The 18,667-nt window shown below is 43.8% G+C and overlaps 1 protein-coding gene across 2 annotated transcripts in view; it reads left to right on the top strand.

The window, feature by feature from the left end:
* Nucleotides 1–18,667, top strand: part of LOC147879511 (asparagine--tRNA ligase, cytoplasmic 1-like) — a 71,362-nt gene that overhangs the window by 17,442 nt on the left and 35,253 nt on the right. For both annotated transcript variants that reach the window (XM_087371465.1, XM_087371464.1), the window contains exons 5-6: nt 13,835–14,020; nt 18,261–18,325. In XM_087371465.1, the coding sequence (XP_087227591.1) occupies nt 13,835–14,020; nt 18,261–18,325 (251 nt within the window). The remainder of the gene's footprint in view (nt 1–13,834; nt 14,021–18,260; nt 18,326–18,667) is intronic.

Raw genomic sequence — 18,667 nt, 5'->3', positions numbered from 1 at the left:
CAAACACACTCTACTGTAGCGGTGAAAGCTGCCTTGTACTCAGCCTCACAGCTAGACGTGGCAACTGTCGGTTGCTTCTTGCTGAGCCAAGAAATACATGAATTGCCAAGCAAAAAACAATTGCCAGCATGTGACACTCTGGTGTCGGAACATCCTGCCCAGTCACTATCCGTGTAAGCATGCATGGTAAGTGAACCCTGATCACCGTAGAAGAGGGCTAAATCCTGAGTGCCTCTGAGATATCTGAAGACTCTCTTCACTGCCTGCCAATGCTATGAACTGGGCATGTGCATGAATCTGCTGAGCTGAGATACTGCATACTGCAAGTCAGGTCTGGTATGACATAAATAAATAAGGCATCCAACAGCCTGCTGATAAAGAGTGATATCACATGGTGGGCTCCCATCATGAGCTGAGAATTTGAAGCCAGGGTCCACTAGAGTAGAGATTGGCTTGCAATCCTCAAACTGAAAACGATCAAGGAGCTGTCCAATATACTTGGACTGAGACATCATGATACCCCCCTCAACATGAGCACCATGTCTGACATGTCAAAAATCTGCTGCAAATCAGCCTTGAAGGCTGCAATTTGCTGAGTATCTGGGCCCGTGATAAGCATATCATCCACATATAAAATCAGCACTAAAAAATTAGATCCACTTCCACGGAAATAAAGAGTGGGTTCTGTGGGACTATTGTGAAAACCAAGGGATAGTAAGTGTGCATGAATTTTGGCATACCATGCCCTGGGTGCCTGCTTCAAACCATAAAGGGCTTTTCTAAGCTGGCATACCTTATTTTCAGAATTAATAACCTCAAAGCCAGGAGGTTGTGTGACATGAACTTCCTCCTGCAGATCTCCATGAAGAAAAGCGGTCTTGATGTCAAGTTGGTGCACTTGCCAATGATGATGGGCTGCAATGGCAATGACACATCGAATGGTAGTAATCCTAGATGTGAGAGCAAATGTCTCCTCAAAGTCAATGCCTTGTTGTTGGGCATACCCTTTTGCAACAAGACGGGCTTTGTATCGATCTATGCTACCATCAGATTTCCTTTTTAATTTGTAGACCCACCGTGTTCCAATGGCATGCTTGCCAAGTGGGAGATCTACTAATTCCCATATGTCATTTTTGGCAATAGATTGTAACTCAGCTTTCATTGCATCCATCCACTCTTTGCTGTCAAAAGCATCTTTATGGCACAAAGGCTCTTAATTGCAAGCTGTAGCAAGGAGTGCAAACTCAAGAAAGTGACCATGCTGTCTATTCCCTGATCTTGTCCGGGCAGCAAAAGGCTGATCTTGTTTGCTGTCCCTCAATGTATCCAGAAGCCATCTGGGAACTTGCCTTTGCTGTCTATTGACAGCTCTTTCTTCAATGACTGCATCATGAGTAATGGGATCATTCTGTGCCGGAAGAGTAACCTGCAAATCAGCATGAGGTTGTGGCTGATTATTGCTTAGTGGAGGGCCTGCAGGAGGCTCATGTTGCTGCTCAAAATCCTTTTCTGTTGATGGCAGAGGTAACCAAGATTCAAAGGCATCAAACATGTCAATATCTGGCTTTGCTTTGCAGTCCACAAGAGGAGAAGCTGAATGTTTAGCAAAGATCACATCTCTACTGACAATAATCTTCCCAGTATTTGGTTGATATAACCGATACCCTCTGCTCTCTTGGCTGTAACCAATGAATATGCATTTGATTGCCTTGTCATCAAGCTTATGTCTTAGCTGAGATGGTACATGAACATATGCAAGAGACCCAAAAACTTTCATGTGTGAAAGTCAAGGCTTCCTGCCTTTCCATGGTTCATAAGGTGTGATAGTCTTTAATGCCCGTGTAGGTGATCTATCAGCACATAGTTGGCACACATTACTGCATCAAGCCAAAATTTATTGGGCAAAGACTTTGCCTTAAGCATGCATCTGGCCATCTCCATTGTGGACCTGTTTTTTCTTTCAAAAACAAGATTTTGTTGAGGAGTGTAAGGAGTAGTGCATGAGTGAATAATGCCCCATGAGGATAGAAATGCATCAAACTCCTTTGACATATATTCACCCCCCCATCTGTGTTGAGGGTGACAAGCTTGCATCCTGATTCATTCTCAACCATATTCAGCCATCTCTGAAAGCATAAGAAAACTTCAGATTTGGCCTTTAAAGGATATACCCTGCAATACCTTGTGAAATCATCAATGAGAGTCATGAAATACTTGTATCCTCCAATGGCATTTGTCCTCATTGGGCCACAGACATCACTGTGTACTAGCTGCAATTTCCTTTGTGAGAGTTTTGGACAATTCTTTTGAAAAGGAAATCGATGCATCTTACCCAAAAGACAACCCTCACACACATGTTTGGAAACTGTGTGAGTCTGAGGTACATCATTTGCCATCTGCTGTGAATGTAGCTTTGCAAGAGCTCTATAATTGAGATGGCCCATTCTCTCATGCCAAAGATGAGTTTCAGCAAGCTGTGAATCTGAAATAGCCAATGCTTCAATAGAAAGTGCAGCTGAATGATGATCAAGGTGATAAAGCCCTTTTTGCAAAGTGCCAGTGAGAACTATGGCATTGTCATCACGAAGATCATATACTAGGCATCTATAGCCATCAAAAATTACTCTGAAACCTGAAGTAGCAATTGTTGAAATTGAAATCAAGTTGACTTCAATGCCAGGCACAAAAAGAACATTTGTCAGAGTGACAGGATGGCTGGAAATGGATGTGAGCTGCACATCTCCAATTCCTTTTACAGCATATGAAGCATTATTAGCACATGTAACAGTCCCCGCTCGAGGTGCATCAGCTAGAGAATGAAACAACTGTCTGCAAGATGTGACATGCTTGGAAGCACCACTATCAAAGTACTAGGACTGAGCATCATTAGCAGTAAAGAGTGCATCAGCTTTGGAGGGATCAAATGAGCAATGGACAGCCCATGCCCAATCATCTTGAAGAGCATGTGCATGTGAAGCATCTGCTGGCTCATGGGATTGAATGGCATGTGAGGCATTAATTGTCAATCCTGCTTTCTTTTTCTCCGAAGCAATGCGCTTCCTGCATTCGGAAATGTCATGTCCAGGCTTGCGACAATAGTTGCATCTTCTCTTCTTTCCTTTATCTGCTGTATTTTTAGATGCATGGGAGGAATTGCAGCTGCTATGCGTAGAGGAATTGCAGCTGCTATGCGCAGATTTTGGCTTGCCCATAGGCTTGGAAGCCTTGCCTCTTCCTGTCTGTTGTGAAGCAAATGCATGATCATGAATAATGGCTTGTCTGTTAGCTCTACTCTGCTCTTCCTGCAAAAGCAAAGTAACTAGCTGGTCAAAAGAATAGTGGTCTGGATTACCCATGGCCACTAATCGAAGGGTTGTAGCAAACCCTTGATATGTATCTGGCAGTCCATTCAATGTGGTACTGACAAGTTGTGAATTTGGCACTACCTCATCAATGTTGGCAAGCTGTTCCATGAGGTCTTTGACCTTTGTCAAATATGCATCCATTGACTCACCTTCATTCATATTCACTTCCTGTAATTGCCTTCTCAAATATGCAACATGAGCTTCATTGCGTATCTGATAGAGAGAAGCCAATTTATCCCAAGCATCCTTTGCTGTCCTGCAAGACCGGATGTGTGGAATAATGATTCTCTTGCATGATAAAGCAATGCATGAATGTGCATTTGCATCTCTTGCATCCCATCTTGACTGTTCTTGAGTTGGAAGAGCAGCAACAGGAGTGCTAGAGGAAGAGGCATCAGGAGGAGTACCACCTGCAGAAGGACCAGCAGTAGAAACAACCACTGTAGCATTGGCTGGCCTCAGATCAGCCCCAAAAACAATATTCCACAAATGCTTTGCAACAAGAATATGTTTCATGAGATAAGACCACATCGGATAGTTGGTGCCATCCAACTTATCATCTTCACGAAGAACTCCAAATAAATCTTGATTGTTCCCAGCCATAGCAACTGTGATAACCTGTAAAAGATCTGAAAAACCAAAAGCCTCAAGGCTATCACTGCAAAAAAAAAGCTGGCTGTCCCAAATAATGACAGCAAATATATGCAAATTTCTGACCCAAATCAAGGGGCAAATGCAGATCTGACCCAAATGTGACTGTGACAGGCAATGTTCACACCCAAAGTAGCAAATTTGGCAAAAGCCCCAAATTTATTGAGGGCAAATAGGCCAAAAAGAAGGCAAATGTAGAAAAGCCCCAAATTTTGCTGAAATTTTGCAAATGTGACCCAATGTATGATAATCTGACCCAATGTCCTGCAAATGTAATTGAATGTCTTGCAATCTGACGCAATGTACTGCAATTTAAACAAGAAATTGTAGACTAAATCCCAAAACTCCAATATTCTTGCAAGAAATTGCAATCAAAGGAGGTGAAAGGAAATGAAAGCCCCAAATTTGCCAATGTCTTGCAGAAGCCCCAAAATTGCAAATGTTTGTAGATGACTGCAGTGAGACCCAAAAAGGGTTATAGCAAGTAGGAACCAAGAACCTGGTTCAAGCCAATGCCAAAACATGTACGGAACTTGTAGGTAGAGTCGCACGTGTGAAACTGTACGGAAGATGTACGGTGGTTGTACGGTACAACATACGGCGATGCATGTACGGAAGGTACAGTACAACGTACGGCGATGCATGTATGCTCCCACTGAAGGTACGGTACAACGTACCACTGAAGATACGGTGCAACGTACGGCGATCTTGAAGGTACGATTGTACGGAGCAGGTGCGACGGGCAAAAAGGTACGGTTGTACGGAGTAGGTGCGACGAGCAGAAATCGGAATCTATACGAAAGTCCGTACAATCGTACGGATTGTATGGATGAAGCGCAGACTGTTGAAATCTGTGCGTGATGCAGATCCGGAGGCAGGGGAATAGGTTCAGTAGCGTTCTGATACCACTGAAGGTACGAAAAGAAGAGAGAGAGAGAGTGCAGGTACAAGACGAGTCGATAGAGCAGTCACGTCAAATCTTAGATAAAATGAAGAAACACAAGTACAAAGTACTTGTACCTAGACCTAGGACTAAGTGTCCTAGGTGTCACATAGGACTAAGTGTCCTATGTGGCCTAGAAGGCACTAACACTTTAAGTGCCTACACTTATGCCTACAAGGCACATACCATGGCCTATAGGGCATCACTAGAACCACTTGAAGATGGCCTACAAATCCCTTGACAGGTATTCAGAGCTACCAAGACAGATAGGGATGATTTCTCTCCTACTAGGACTCCCCTAGTGGGTATCAGAACTGCCCGGTTAGAACCCTCAGCCAGCTTCGGAAGAAGGGTTACTATGGAATGTTGCACTGGTTTGGGATGCCTTTTTGAAACTGAAATTGATGCATAACAGGACGGAAGTGCCTGTGAATGGATTACTCACTTGGGTGATTTTGGGTTGATGCTCGACAGTCATTTGGATGCCTTATGAATAAATGTTAAAGAAATACCGAAAGGGGCGTTAAGTTTTAGGGCCAATCTGGTATCTGGCTTCACAACAGGGGCAATATAGCTCCTTGTGTTTATCTGTGATTATTTGTTTGGCTGCTATTATTTTATGGTTGGCTGTAATAATTCTCTAAGTGGCTGAAATTAAGTATTTGCTGGTTGTTATCTGTTCACTGATCCCGAAGGCTGGTTATAGTAAATTTAGCTTCACCTAAAGCGATTGAACTTTGCATGTACCTATCTAAAAGTAATTGCTTACTTTTTTGGAAAAGCTATGCTAAATATAACTCTGGATTAGTCCCTACTTTTGAACTGAAGAATCGCATCTTTAATGCTATGGCTCGAATCGAAATCTTCCTGCATGCAGATAAATCAAGTAAGATGAAGCATGGCTGCATGGCACTGAGATCCAAGCACAGCCAGAACACACATGCAACCACAATACTTCGCGCAGATCTTATGGCTCAATCCACGTGTAGATACTGCATGCAGTCGCTCAACCCATTGCATGTCCCAATTTTTTGTTCAACTACATATGCAAGGCCAGATGGTGAGGCCTAATTGCAGCCCACGATTGCTTGCATGATTGGAAGTGCTCATCCATGCATTTTAATATTTCTCCCAAAAACTGGTGACACACAGGCCAGCATACTAGTTAAGTCGATTTGCAGTTTCTCTCCTTCTATCAAAGTGAGAAATATCCCATTCAACTGACTCCTAGCAGGTTGCTACAGCCATGCTGTAGCTTAAGCCAACTCCTAGGATTAGCAAGTCAAATGAGGCTTTGATTTTTCACCTGATGCATAGGCTGACTATTTTGCGAAGACAGTTACGCTTTTATTCACACATACAATCCTGCTTGTCCATCGAGATCCCTATGCATTTGCCATTGCTAGAAACGTGTGTATTCTTTCTCGGGATGAATTCATCCAAGAAGATATTCACATATTCTAGTAGAGCATCAGGACCCTAAGCAGCTCAAAGCTGGCACTGAGTCGGAGGTTTAGGACCACCATAGAGAGTCAGCCAGCCCAAAGTCTAGACATGGGTCCATACCAAGCTGCTGCTCCTATGCCAGCAGATCTATGTCCAGAGGAGCACACTCCTCGGACTGCTAATAATGAGCCCCTGGCATATACTTATAAACCAAGCCCTGGCCATCTTTACCTGTGAGCCTATACCTTAGGATGCAGGCGTAAAGTAACTTTACTTTACCTTGTGTCCACTCTTTGACAAGTATAGATCACCTATGCCACGCCTTTAGCGGGCTAGCTCCATCCACATGATGTAGACCTCATCTACACTAGCTATGGTCACAACCCTAGGTTATTCCTAAACCCGAGTTAGACCACGCTCTAACCTTAGATCTAATCCTAGATCCTAGGTAGGCTTTGGTGAGCCTCTACCCTAGTTAGTCCAATCATGGACATAGCAGCCACCTAGGCAACTGCCCCCCAAGGTCACCACCATTCCTCCACGGTGCTGGCAAAAACCATGCTTAAGATAACCTTCGAGACCTCCTATGCAATGTGCATGTGGACAATCCTAGATATAGTGCGTCTGTGACTCCTCTTTGACACCACATCTTGAAATGTGTCCATAATCCAATGACCCCCTTGGCAGGGACATTATTGAGTTTAGTCACTAGCATTCTAGCCTGCAACATAGTCATGTCGATAGTCGACTATATATCAATCTCAGCATCATCGTCATCATCATCATCATCATAATCATCATCATTCTCATCATCAGCAGCATGACATCAGGATGGATGAGGCAGTGGAGGCATGAGGTCAGCAATAGAGCACTGTCGGTCCCTCAAGGATGCAGTCCTGGTACGTCTCCCGGTCGTAGCTCTGCGTCTAACCAGGGCCACTGTGACCCCCGTTGGTCGGGCTCCGATACCAAACAAGGAGGGGATGTCCCCAAGTATGATTTGTGTGTCAACCCTCTGTCTGAGCTGTCGGGCCACAGGTTCCAGGCCATGGTCATGTCGAGGTCTCGTCTCGTGGGGGTCTGTGATTTGGCTGAAAGAATTCCGTGATAGAGCTCTGAGAGGTATCAGTCGAGGAAGAAGTCAGCTCCCGTCTCCGTGCTCGGAGTATTATCTCGCGGCGTCTAAGCACCTCATGAATGAAACCAGCCAAACATCGTTGGTCTGGGTAGGAGAGGAGACAGGCCAAAACCCCATAACTATCTGTGAAGAGGCAGTAGAAACGCCCTTGGATCTCATAGTAAATAGGACACCTGAAGATGAAATGCGAAGCCTCGACTATAGTATCTTCGACTCCTCAATTGACAAAGGCCTTACAAAGGCCGAGAGACTCGAAATCAAGGCAGCAACTATCTACGCACTAAAGCAACTTAGCACAAGAGGCGACCCCTACAGCCAAAGTCGTGCATCAACACAACTACTCGGTAGTTCTAACGCAAAGCAACGAAGCAAACGACTCCACTGGCAGTCACTACACAAGAATCGATAGCTACTATAGCCACAACCAAAGCTTCATCCATAGCTGAAGCTACAACGAACCTCCAGGAGATGGCTTAGTGACTCGGCTTAGTCCGTCAGCCTCGACCTCCATCTATAGTGGCTCTCCAAACAACGACCAACCTACAACGGCTTCAACAACAAAGGCCAAAGGCCAAAGGCCTCAACGACTTCATCAACCATCTTCATTGACCGGCAAAGCAACGAAGGCTCACGGCAAGGCAGCCACGCTCTAGCAACAAACACAGACAAAGCAGTGCTCATCATCTGCTCCTCCATAGTCCATCGGTGCCAACGTCCTTACGAGCATATAAGCAACATCGAAACGAACGTCAAGCGAAGCGCCTCTACGACCCAACCAACGAACGACCACAAGTGAGCACCACCCAACGTGCCCAACTAGCAAATCCCAGCCAACAAGCACGCGGGACGGCTACCTGACACACAATGTCTTCAACGACCTCACTAAAAGCTAGTCACAACATCAACGACGTTTGCCAACTAGAAGCACGTACGTCCTGCGTCTTCAACCATGCCGAAGTGTCCCTCGTATGCCTAGGTCCACAAATGGCTCACCAGCAAGGGCTCAAGGTGGATACGGTTGGACCCCGATGGGAAAATCATGGACGACGGAATTTTGTCAGTGCAGTCGAAATCTTCTATCTGATCCCCTCACCCTTGGTATAGACACATGGTAATCTTATAATCATACCGAGGCTTGGTTTGTTAGAAATGACCCAACAGAGGGTACGCACAACGGAAGACTTTTAGTAATGCCGAGGAGCTCACACAGTGTGGTGTGGGTGTGGAATCACAAACTTCTTTACTTAATGTGCATAAAATAGGTGTGCAGACTCATCAATAGACAATGAACCAGCTAGATAGAGAAACCACCAAAATATATATTTCCGTCCAAAACTATGGACACAATACAAAAGAGATAGATCCAGAGTCCCACCAATGGTGTGGTCCTCTGATCTTACCACAAGGTCCTTCTCCTATCTGCTGGATATCTCTAGACTCGAGCCCGCGTGCTCCACCTCGAGCGTAAGTAGACTTTCCGTCCAAAGATCTCAGCACCTTGCTGCCCTAGTAGACAGCCTAGGCTCAGCCCCAAGTGAGCTGAGTTTGCAGCAACTCTGGCCCTGCTTTGCCTCCTGGATGTAGGCCCAAAGATCAGGCTTCTGCTGCTCCTGCTGCTCCTCTGTTTGCTGACTTGCTGGATGCTGAAATGAGGCCAAGAGCCTCTCCTTATATAGGCCCTAAGGCCTGCTGAGAAAACCGACCAGGCAGCCTCATACTGGCCGACCAGTCTGCTGCTGGTCCAGCCCTTTAAGGGCTCACAAAACTAGGCCTTTATGGCCCACACTTTTAGGGCTTTTGGCCCTCCAATCTAGGCAAGGGCCCAGCCCCTAGGTCAGCCCTATATAAGGCCTGGTTGGCTGCCTCAAAGCAGCCCAACCAGCCTCTCTTCTGGCCGACCCATGTGGTGGTCTGTCCCGCCTCTGCTGCGCCACTCTGATCTGCCCACTTGCAGGCCTGCTCCATCACTTGGATGCCCCGCCATCTGCACTGTAGTTTGCGCCATCTGTTGCAGCCTTCTTCTCTTGTGAGGTGCTGCCCATGTGGCAGCCCCCTCTCTCTCTCTTCTTTGGGCATCTTCTGCCCTAGGTCTCCCTCCCCCACGCTCTCCTCATTTGGGGGCTTACAGATGGGGAGGTGACCTTTCCAACATGGCTAGCCAGCTAACACATGGCAAACTATCCGCCACGTCAGCAGGAAGGCGAAGCGTCACATCACCCTATCTTGACACGTGTCTCGTGTCACATAATTAGTGGCCAACATCAACCACATCACCTTATCCTCCAGTCTGGCACACTTATCTCTTCATAGGCACACTCTCCTCTCTGCATGTGCCACCTCAGCGCAGTGCTCCACAGGCATACCTCTCCACGGGCGCAACTTTTCATGTGAACACAATTGCTACATCATCATTTCTCCTTTTTGCTAGCCAAGGTGATCCGCAATCGGATGCAGGGATGCTTGCAGCCGCTAGGGTGATTCACAATCAGTTACAGGGTTGCTTCTGCCCAATACTGATTCAGAAGATGCTTCTCACTGAGCATTGCCCTCGCACTATCTACTACATTGTTATTCTTCCTTTCAGCTATTGCATTATGCTGAGGAGTATCTGCATAAGTGAATACTTCTGTAAAATTTCATAAAAGTTGAAGACATGTATTCACCTCCTTTGTCTGATCTCATGACTTTGATCTTTCTGCTTGTTTGATTCTCTACCATCGCTTTGAATTCTTGAAATCTGAAAATTAATTCAGATTTCACCTTCAAAAAGTAGACCCAACTCTATATGCAGTAGTCGTCAATGAAAGTTAAGTAGTAAAGTGAACCATTAATGCTGTGGGTATGTGTATAACCCCATACATCTGTATGTATCAAATCAAGAATATCTCTTGCTCGAGAGGTGCTTCTCCTAAAATTAATTCTCTTTTGTTTACAAAAGCAACATGCTTCGCATACTTTTTCACGATACTCAAGTTTAGGAATGCCAAATGCCACATTCTAGTTTCTTAAGTGCATCAAATTTTTGAGATTGACATGACCATATCTCTTATGCCATACTGAGGAAAAAGGCATTCGTGAATCGTTGATGCTGAGCTAACATGGCATGCAAGTTTAGTACCAAAGCTAGAATTTTGAATAAGCGTCCTGCTGCTTTTCCCACTAGTTGATATCCTTTGGATTTATCCCTGATTGTGTATTGATCCCCATCGAAGATGACTCAATAGTTGTGTTTTGTCATTTGCCCAACTGACAAAAGGTTCTTGCTGAGCTTTGGAACATAGAGTACATCTTTCATCGCTCCTTTCGTACCAATGAAATTGAAACCAACCTTCGGGAATACAAAGGGCGGTGAACAATTCATATAACCAACAAATATCATAATTTCAGCCATTTAGACAAGTATTACAGCCAACCAGAAAATAATAGCAGCCAAACAAATAATCACGGAATAAACACAAGGAGCTAGATTGCCCCTGTCGACACCAAAATGGCCCTAAAACTTAGCGCCCCTTTTAGTATTTCTTTATCTTTATTCGGAAGGCAACCATATTACAACAAAAGCACCCTTTTGCAACTGTCCAAAACCAGTCAACTGAATATTCACTTCACAGGCACTTCCGTCCTGCTATGCAATCAATGCATGACTTAGATAGGCATCCTAGTCCAGTGCAAAATTCCTTGGCAACCCTTATCAAGTATCTGTCTGTTCAATTTTAACCTGGCAGCTCCAAAGGAGTCCTAGCATGATAGAAACCAAAGAAGTCTGTCCTGGCAGCTCTAAAAGAGTCCTCGCAAGGCAGAGACTAGCAAAACCAGCTCTAAAAGAGTCCTCGCAGGGCAGAGACTAGCAAAACCAACCCTGGCTATTCCTGGCGCACTGAAAGGTTATCTGAAACAAGGCAAAAGCTTCTGAACGTTTTGAGGCCTCTGTTGGGCTTCTGGGAGGAAGGCAACTATTCGGGAGGCTCTAAAATCCCTGGAACAACTTCAGATAAGTGCGCGACTACTCTTTTGGCAACTTTCAGGCAATCCATAGTAGATGGCAAATCTTCCTGGCTGCACTAGGTAGCCCTGCATCAGCAAATAAATCTTCTTGGCTCACTGTAAACTACTTGCTTAATTGGCTTCCGACTGGATTAATTTAGGTCATGACGTCTTATCAGGCATTCACTAGACATGAGCCACGCATTGGGCATCTCTGCATATTTGGTTTGCATAGCATATGCCCATATATATACATAGTCACATGAAAACACGTTTCGTCCTGTTGAAATGCGGCGAAACGCTTTGTCATGTAACATTTCGAAACTGGCCGAAATGCTCTGCACGAAACGCTGTTTCGTGCAAATCTTCAAATATTTTTTTTCATTTTTTCAATGATTCAATGTTCATATATCTAGATTCTAGAATACATGCTTTTCAATCCTTAAAGATTGATTTATCGGAAGTTGAAACTCGAGAATCAAGATTGAAAGCTTGAAATAAATTCGAAGAATGTGTCGGTGTTTCAAATCCTTTTTGGGTGTCTTGACTTATATTCGTCTTTGTTAACTCTAAACTTGAGTATAACAAAGTTATCCAAGGTCGCATGGATACTGTGATAGTGACTATGCAGGAGATCATGAGACTCAGGAGATCCACACAAGGATATGCATTTTTCCTTAGTCAAGGTGCTATATCATGGTTGTCAAACAAGCAGACAACTGTTTCTTTGTCTTTAACAGAAGCAGAATATAGCGGATTTACAACTATATGACTCAAAAGACTATTGTAAGAACAGATTACTTTGATGAGTCAAAGCCAACAACAATATTTGTTGGCTATGGCATTAGCCAAGAATTCAATATATCACTTCAAGACAAAGCACATTGATGTCGGAGAGCACTTCAAACATTGTGACAGCAAAGATAATGCTACAGACATCTTTACCAAACCACTTGGGAAAGAGCTTTTTCAGAAACATCGATAAGCTCTTGGTTTGACACAGAGAAATGACATTCTCATTGAAGGGGTGTGGAGACCTTCTTTGATTTCCCATAATCATCATCTTGAGTCAGGCCTACTTCATGATGTGATCTTGAGGGAAGGTGTTGAGGATTCATTTCAACATCATGTTTGATATTGTGCATAGCACTAACCAAAAGAGTGCCAAAAAGGCACAAGGGTTGGAAAAGTCATTTGTTGTGTGCGCTCTAGCTATGTCCTCTCTCCTCATCTTAACTCTTCTCTCCTCTCTTCATACTTGTTTATGCTATACTACTGTTCCTGGTGTACATAACTGTTCTTTTGTTGGCTCGATCTGGTTGTCCTTTGCTCTGGTCTATGTGCCTTCACCAAGGGTGTATTGCCATACTTAACTGAGAGCAATTGTGGAGTAAAACTTTTGGAATTTTGGTCATGCTTTATCTGTGCTTGTTTGAATTAAGGCTGTCTATAGAAAGAGCTCATGCAGATCCTTGTATGGAAGTTGGTTTGAAAGAAATATTTATTTAATATTCTTTATAAGCTTATATGAGATATGTTGGCCTCAAAAGGTAGATAGTCCTTATCTGTAATGCCATTCATCTCCATGTATCATTACTAATTTTTGAAGGTAGGTGACATGTCTCTATGGGTTGGTTTGTAGCCTCTTTGTGCTTCAAGTTTTTTTTTTTTTTTTTTTTTTTGGGGTGTGGGGGGGGGGATTCACATGGTTGCATATTTTATAGATTCTTTCTTTAAACTTCTTTCTTTTAATTCACTGAGCTCTGTCATAATATATTTGCTGTGGTGGTCATATGTGGAGTTTTCATTGGTTCAGGAGCTGAAACAGTAGGGGTTTCTCTTTTGGCATGCTAGGTGGCATGTTGGACATATACTTATCAGAATAATTACGAAGTGCTTAACCTTATGAGCAAGGTTGTAAGGAATTTATTCTATGTGACACCAAATGCATTGATGATATTCTGTCAGAAGAAATTCAAGTTTATATCCTGTTTTATAGGCATGCAGAATACTTGAGTGCTTGGTTCTTGAAAATGACAGCTGCCCTTCAGTAAGCAGAGCATGTGAAAATGAGATGAAAAAGGAAATTGGTTGTTTGCAATTTCAATGTGTGCATGATTATTTCCCTCTTTACCACTTCTGGCTCCAAGCGTCAAAAGAAAAGAAAAGTTTCCCTACATCCCCTCATCTTGTTGTCTTTGAAAGAACAGAAAGGTTTGCCTGCATCCCCTTATCTTTTTATCTCCTGCAGGTGTTCTATGGAGTATGCTTCTATTTTTTGAATAGTGTGATTTGGTGGAAATGCAGGATGATATGAATTGTGCAGAGGACTATGTGAAGTTCTTGTGCAAATGGTTGCTTGAACATTGTCTAGATGACATGGAGTTCATGACAGAAAGGTTTGATAAAACAGCTCTTGCTCGCCTTCGCCTTGTAGCAACATCCCCCTTTGCACGGATTTCATATACTGAGGCCATTGAAATCCTTGAGAAGGTTTGCATTTTTTCCATGATTCCATACTTTTTCTTCACTTAAATGCCAATGTGGACTCATCACTATGTGGAAACATATGATTTTTGAATTTGAGAAGATGTGCATTTTTTAATGGTTCCGGTTCCATACTCTTTTGCACTTAACGCCAATGTGGACCCATGACTATGTTAAAACGTATTTTAGGTCTCTTTGAGTCTGCTCACATGCATTCACAACTTTTTAAAAAGCATTTATGAAGGAGTCTGAACCCAAGGCTTACCAAGAAAATGCAAGTGTAAACTACGTAGCAATTCTCACAAAGCAACAAGGAAATTCAGACAATTATGAGATGTCTTGTTCACATAGTGCTCTACAAGTTATATCCGCTGTTGGTCTGTCTAGGAGAGGTCCCCCTCCCTTGCAAGCATCTTATGCTTTAAGCTGTTGCTTCTTGTGTGGAGATATCCAATTCCATTTTATGTTCTGCTCTATGGCTTGGACACTCAGGCCTATATGTAGAAGTACTTCTTCATTTGCTTTATAGGAATAGTATATACCCCTATCTTATGCTAGAGCAGCAAATGATTCTCCTATATTTGACTTATTTTGAATGCTTTCTTCCTGAGTTAGCTGGGCTTTTAAATGCTGGTGATAACACATGTTAACGGTAAGGGTTCTAATTGTGCATGTGTGAACCACATTCATGAGGAAATAAGAGAGGTATTTTCACTGTAAATAGTTAGTCGTACACATGCGTGCGCACGCATGTATATGTCTTTCGACTTCACTCTTTTGGCAGCCTTTTACTTAGGTTGAAGGTCCACTCTTCTCTATGTCGCGAGCAGTGTTTAACACTGATTCTTGGACAACTCCTTCATGGTTTTTAATATGCTTTAACGTGGTGTTTAAGATTTTGTGATGACAATTACCACAGGGAAGCAAGACAAACCTTAGATGTTTGAGGAGTTGAGTCTTGTGCCATCACAGAAAGAACTCAGTAAAGAAGGCACTTTTGGGAGAATCTATAGACAAAGGCGGATGAACTTTCTTTCATAGTTTTTAATATGCTTTTACATAGTTTTTAACAATCACCCTAGGGCAGCAAGACAAACCACGCATGTTTGAGGAGTTGAGTTTCCTGCCATCACAGAAGGAGCTGAGGAAAGAAGGCGTTTGTCGGAGAAACAAAGACAAAGTTGAGAACGTTTTCATCACGGTATGAAGGGCAAGGCCAAGGGTCTATGACTGAAGGAAAGTCGGATACAATGAAAGCTAAGGGGTGGGGCTGCTAAAGCATGCATCCACACTCAATGTTGATGTCTGAGACTAGAATGTCAATAGAGGAATACATTGTGCTGTCTTTGTGGGGAAGTACACAAATAAGTGTCCATACGAGATGAGATCCCCATCAGTGGGCTAGATGTTGGTCAGTTGACCATCAGAGTGACAGAATCTATGTATGCTGTGAGGGAGACCAACTCCGCTGGTCTCCTGCAGATAGAACAGACGATTTCAGGTGATAATGGCTCTGGCTCTAGTGAGGGCTGGTGTTTGGGTCCCTCTTCTCCTCCGTGGCCACTGGGAGAGATTTCAGATCACTCCAGGCTTACATGTTGGAGGTAATGGCCTTCACCCTCGCATGTTCAGCATAGACCATGGAAAATACAAAGCGTTGGAGGAGGCCGCACGCTGTTCTCAGGTGTATAAGAGAGGATGCCCATCCTAGAAGTATATCTACCCTTGGGGAGACCCTACATATATTAACCTCTTCAGCCCTCCACAATTACCCCTCCCAGGGCTTTTGGGAGACTATGGAGCTTTTGGGAGACTATGGAGCTTTTGGTGGGCGGCGGGACTTGGGGACCTCGCACCCGGGTGCCATGTGGCACGTTTTGCGCTAACATGGTATCAGAGCAGGTTTTGGTGGTGGTTGTCGCGTCTGTTGACACGTGGTAGGCTACACAGTTTCTGGAGTTTGGACACCTGGGTCTGTGCGCTTGTGCAGAGGTGTCGTGATCTGCATAGGCGGGCATTAAGTGCAACTCATCTCGACGTGCCGCGATTTGTGATGATCTTGAAGTGTGGTCTGGTTGACTGCGTGGTCTTTGAGGCACTTTGGGCAACTTGGATTGGTTGACCCATGCAGTTTGTCCACGTAGTGTTGTTGTGCTTATCTTTGATTTGATCAGTGCTTGGATTTAATGCTTCGGGGTTTTTCCATTAGGGGGTGTTGGAGGTAATGGCCTTCACCCTCGCATGTGCAGCGTAAACCATGGAAAATACAAAGAATTGGAGGAGGCCGCGCGTTGTTGACACATGTATAAGAGGGGATGTCCATCCCATAAGTATATCTACCCTTGGGGAGACCCCTGTATATATTAGCCTCTTCATCCCTCCACAGTTATCCCCTCCTGGGGCTTTTGGGAGGCTGTGGAGCTTTTGGTGGGCGGCTATGGGGCAGGGTGGCTAGCCTGGTTTTGGCCATATAAAAACTCTTCCAATTGACTATTTTCTGCTTATGTTATAGCCCCATGTGCCTTCTTCCACATGGGCCTTATTTTGCCAGCTCTCTTGCCCTACTTTAGGGTCCATGTGCAACCCCATATGTGGGCAGCACCATGTTGATTTCATGTGGCTGATCGAATCAACCTAAGAAGGACAAGCCTCTACTGCCCATGTGGAAGCCTTCTATCGACCATGGAAGAAGAGGGAGATTTTTTGTATAGAGCAGCCCACTAGCTGTTGCACACATTACTTGTTAGTAGTAGATGCATGTACATGCACCAGTCTCCTGCCCGCAAAAGGTGCATGGGCTGGGAGAGCTCTTGGAGAATTTAGTCACAGTGTCTTGGGTCCCATAGATCGTGTGATGTCTCCCTGGATGATAAAAGGATCACGATCATCATTTGGAACCCCCCACTCCCCCTGCTTCTAACCCTCCTACAAAGTTAGTGTCACTTACAGGAGCATAGGTAGTTGCCAAAGCCATCCCAGAGCCAGATGGTCTTTATAGTCAACATCCAAAGACCAAAAGCTCGTTACAAAGGGCAAGGACTTCGACAATTGGGGCAAAGCCATTGCCTCAGTGAATCCATCCATACGAAATAGAGAGAGAATTTGTCAAACTGCTGCAATCATTACTTAGCCAGTGAGCCATTGATGGCCATGGCCATGGTTAAACTGTATAACCAGGTAGCAAAGCACACTACCATTGTTGTTTTAGATCGAAATCACAATTGTTGGGGTAGGTAATCATGGACTGAGATCAATGCATACCTTTACCATGCAAGTACAACACATTTTGCAATGAAGCTGTGGCTGGTGAGAGTTGTGATCATTATCATCCACTTGCAGCTTGTAAATATGTGGCTGGTTGCAAACTAGATGGTACACAAGACAATTTGTGGTGGTTGCCCTAAAGTGCATCAAATACCTGTGCTTAGTGGACATGGCCGATGGAATCATTGTGGGTTGAACACAATTCCAACAAAAGTCACACTGATGCAGGAAAAAGATGAAGTGTATCGGCATTCAGATTACAGCCATGGCCTCGTCCCTTGCTCATGTATTGTGTAATATTAATCAGACCTCACAGTCAGAACTTCACGTACATGGAGGAAGCGGTTTCAAGAATAGTGAACAAGGTCGCTTTCAACAGCATGGTTGAAGCTAAGTTTTGATACTCAAACAGTCAGGACATGTGAAAATGGTGTAACAGGCAAGAAAAGGGAAAGGCTGGTGAGGGTGGGGGTCTAAAAGAGTCTGCTGAGTGTTGCCTTTGGCTGAACTGCTCTGGGAAAGCAGGAGTGAACCAGTGGAAGAACTTGTTTATCTGAACGTCTAGTTTGTGGTGTCCTGTGGATTTTCCAGTCCTAATTATTTTTAAATTTACACATCAATGGCTTTATGAAAAGCATTAAAAAGACATTAAAAAAAATATTTAAGTATGCATGCTATATGCCCTATAATGTAGGTGCATGGATTCTATTGGTATGTTTGTGATTGGTGGAATATTTATGTCTAACAAGACATGCCTTTGGCATACGTATCAATGATACTAGTACCAAATGAAAGAATAAGGGTTCCTGTTATGATTAAACCCTGGCTATTGATTCATGTGAATTCTTTTTGGATGCTAAATGCAATGAAACCATTATTTCTCTTTGTTACTTTCATGATTTATGTGTGTTCTGTGTGTTTTGGGGTGCAGGTTGTTTTGTTCTTCTCTCACAACTAACTGCTGAGTCTTCTTTGATGATAGGTGTCTGATCGAAAGTTTGAGAATGAGGTGAAGTGGGGAATCGACCTAGCATCGGAACACGAAAGGTAAATTGTAATTGTTTTGTATGTCAAATCTTTTGACGATTGCATTTGAGCACATGGGATAGTCATCGTTATTAAACCATCGTAATCGAAATGTTACACGTATTCAACTAAGTTTTTTCCTATTATACACCAAGACACACTCAGAGGTTGTCCTTAACCCCAGGTTGGGCACTAGCTGATCGTGGCTAACTTGGGATGTAACAAGGAGAGAAGTTATAATAGTGTGGTGAGGGAGCAAGAAGACATCTAAGTCGGAAAGAACAAAGCAATGAGCCAGGAGTAGAGGCAAAGGTTGCAATGCAATAGAGATGTGGGTGACACATGTTTTTCTACGAACTTTGT

The sequence above is a fragment of the Dipteris shenzhenensis genome, chromosome 33 (assembly GCF_047967505.1).
Source record: "Dipteris shenzhenensis isolate YYH24624 ecotype China chromosome 33, Dip_SZ_1.0, whole genome shotgun sequence".
In the NCBI taxonomy this organism is placed as follows: Eukaryota; Viridiplantae; Streptophyta; class Polypodiopsida; order Gleicheniales; family Dipteridaceae; genus Dipteris; species Dipteris shenzhenensis.
The sequence above is the reverse complement of the archived record's forward strand: the minus strand, read 5'-3'. Positions and strand labels throughout refer to the sequence as shown.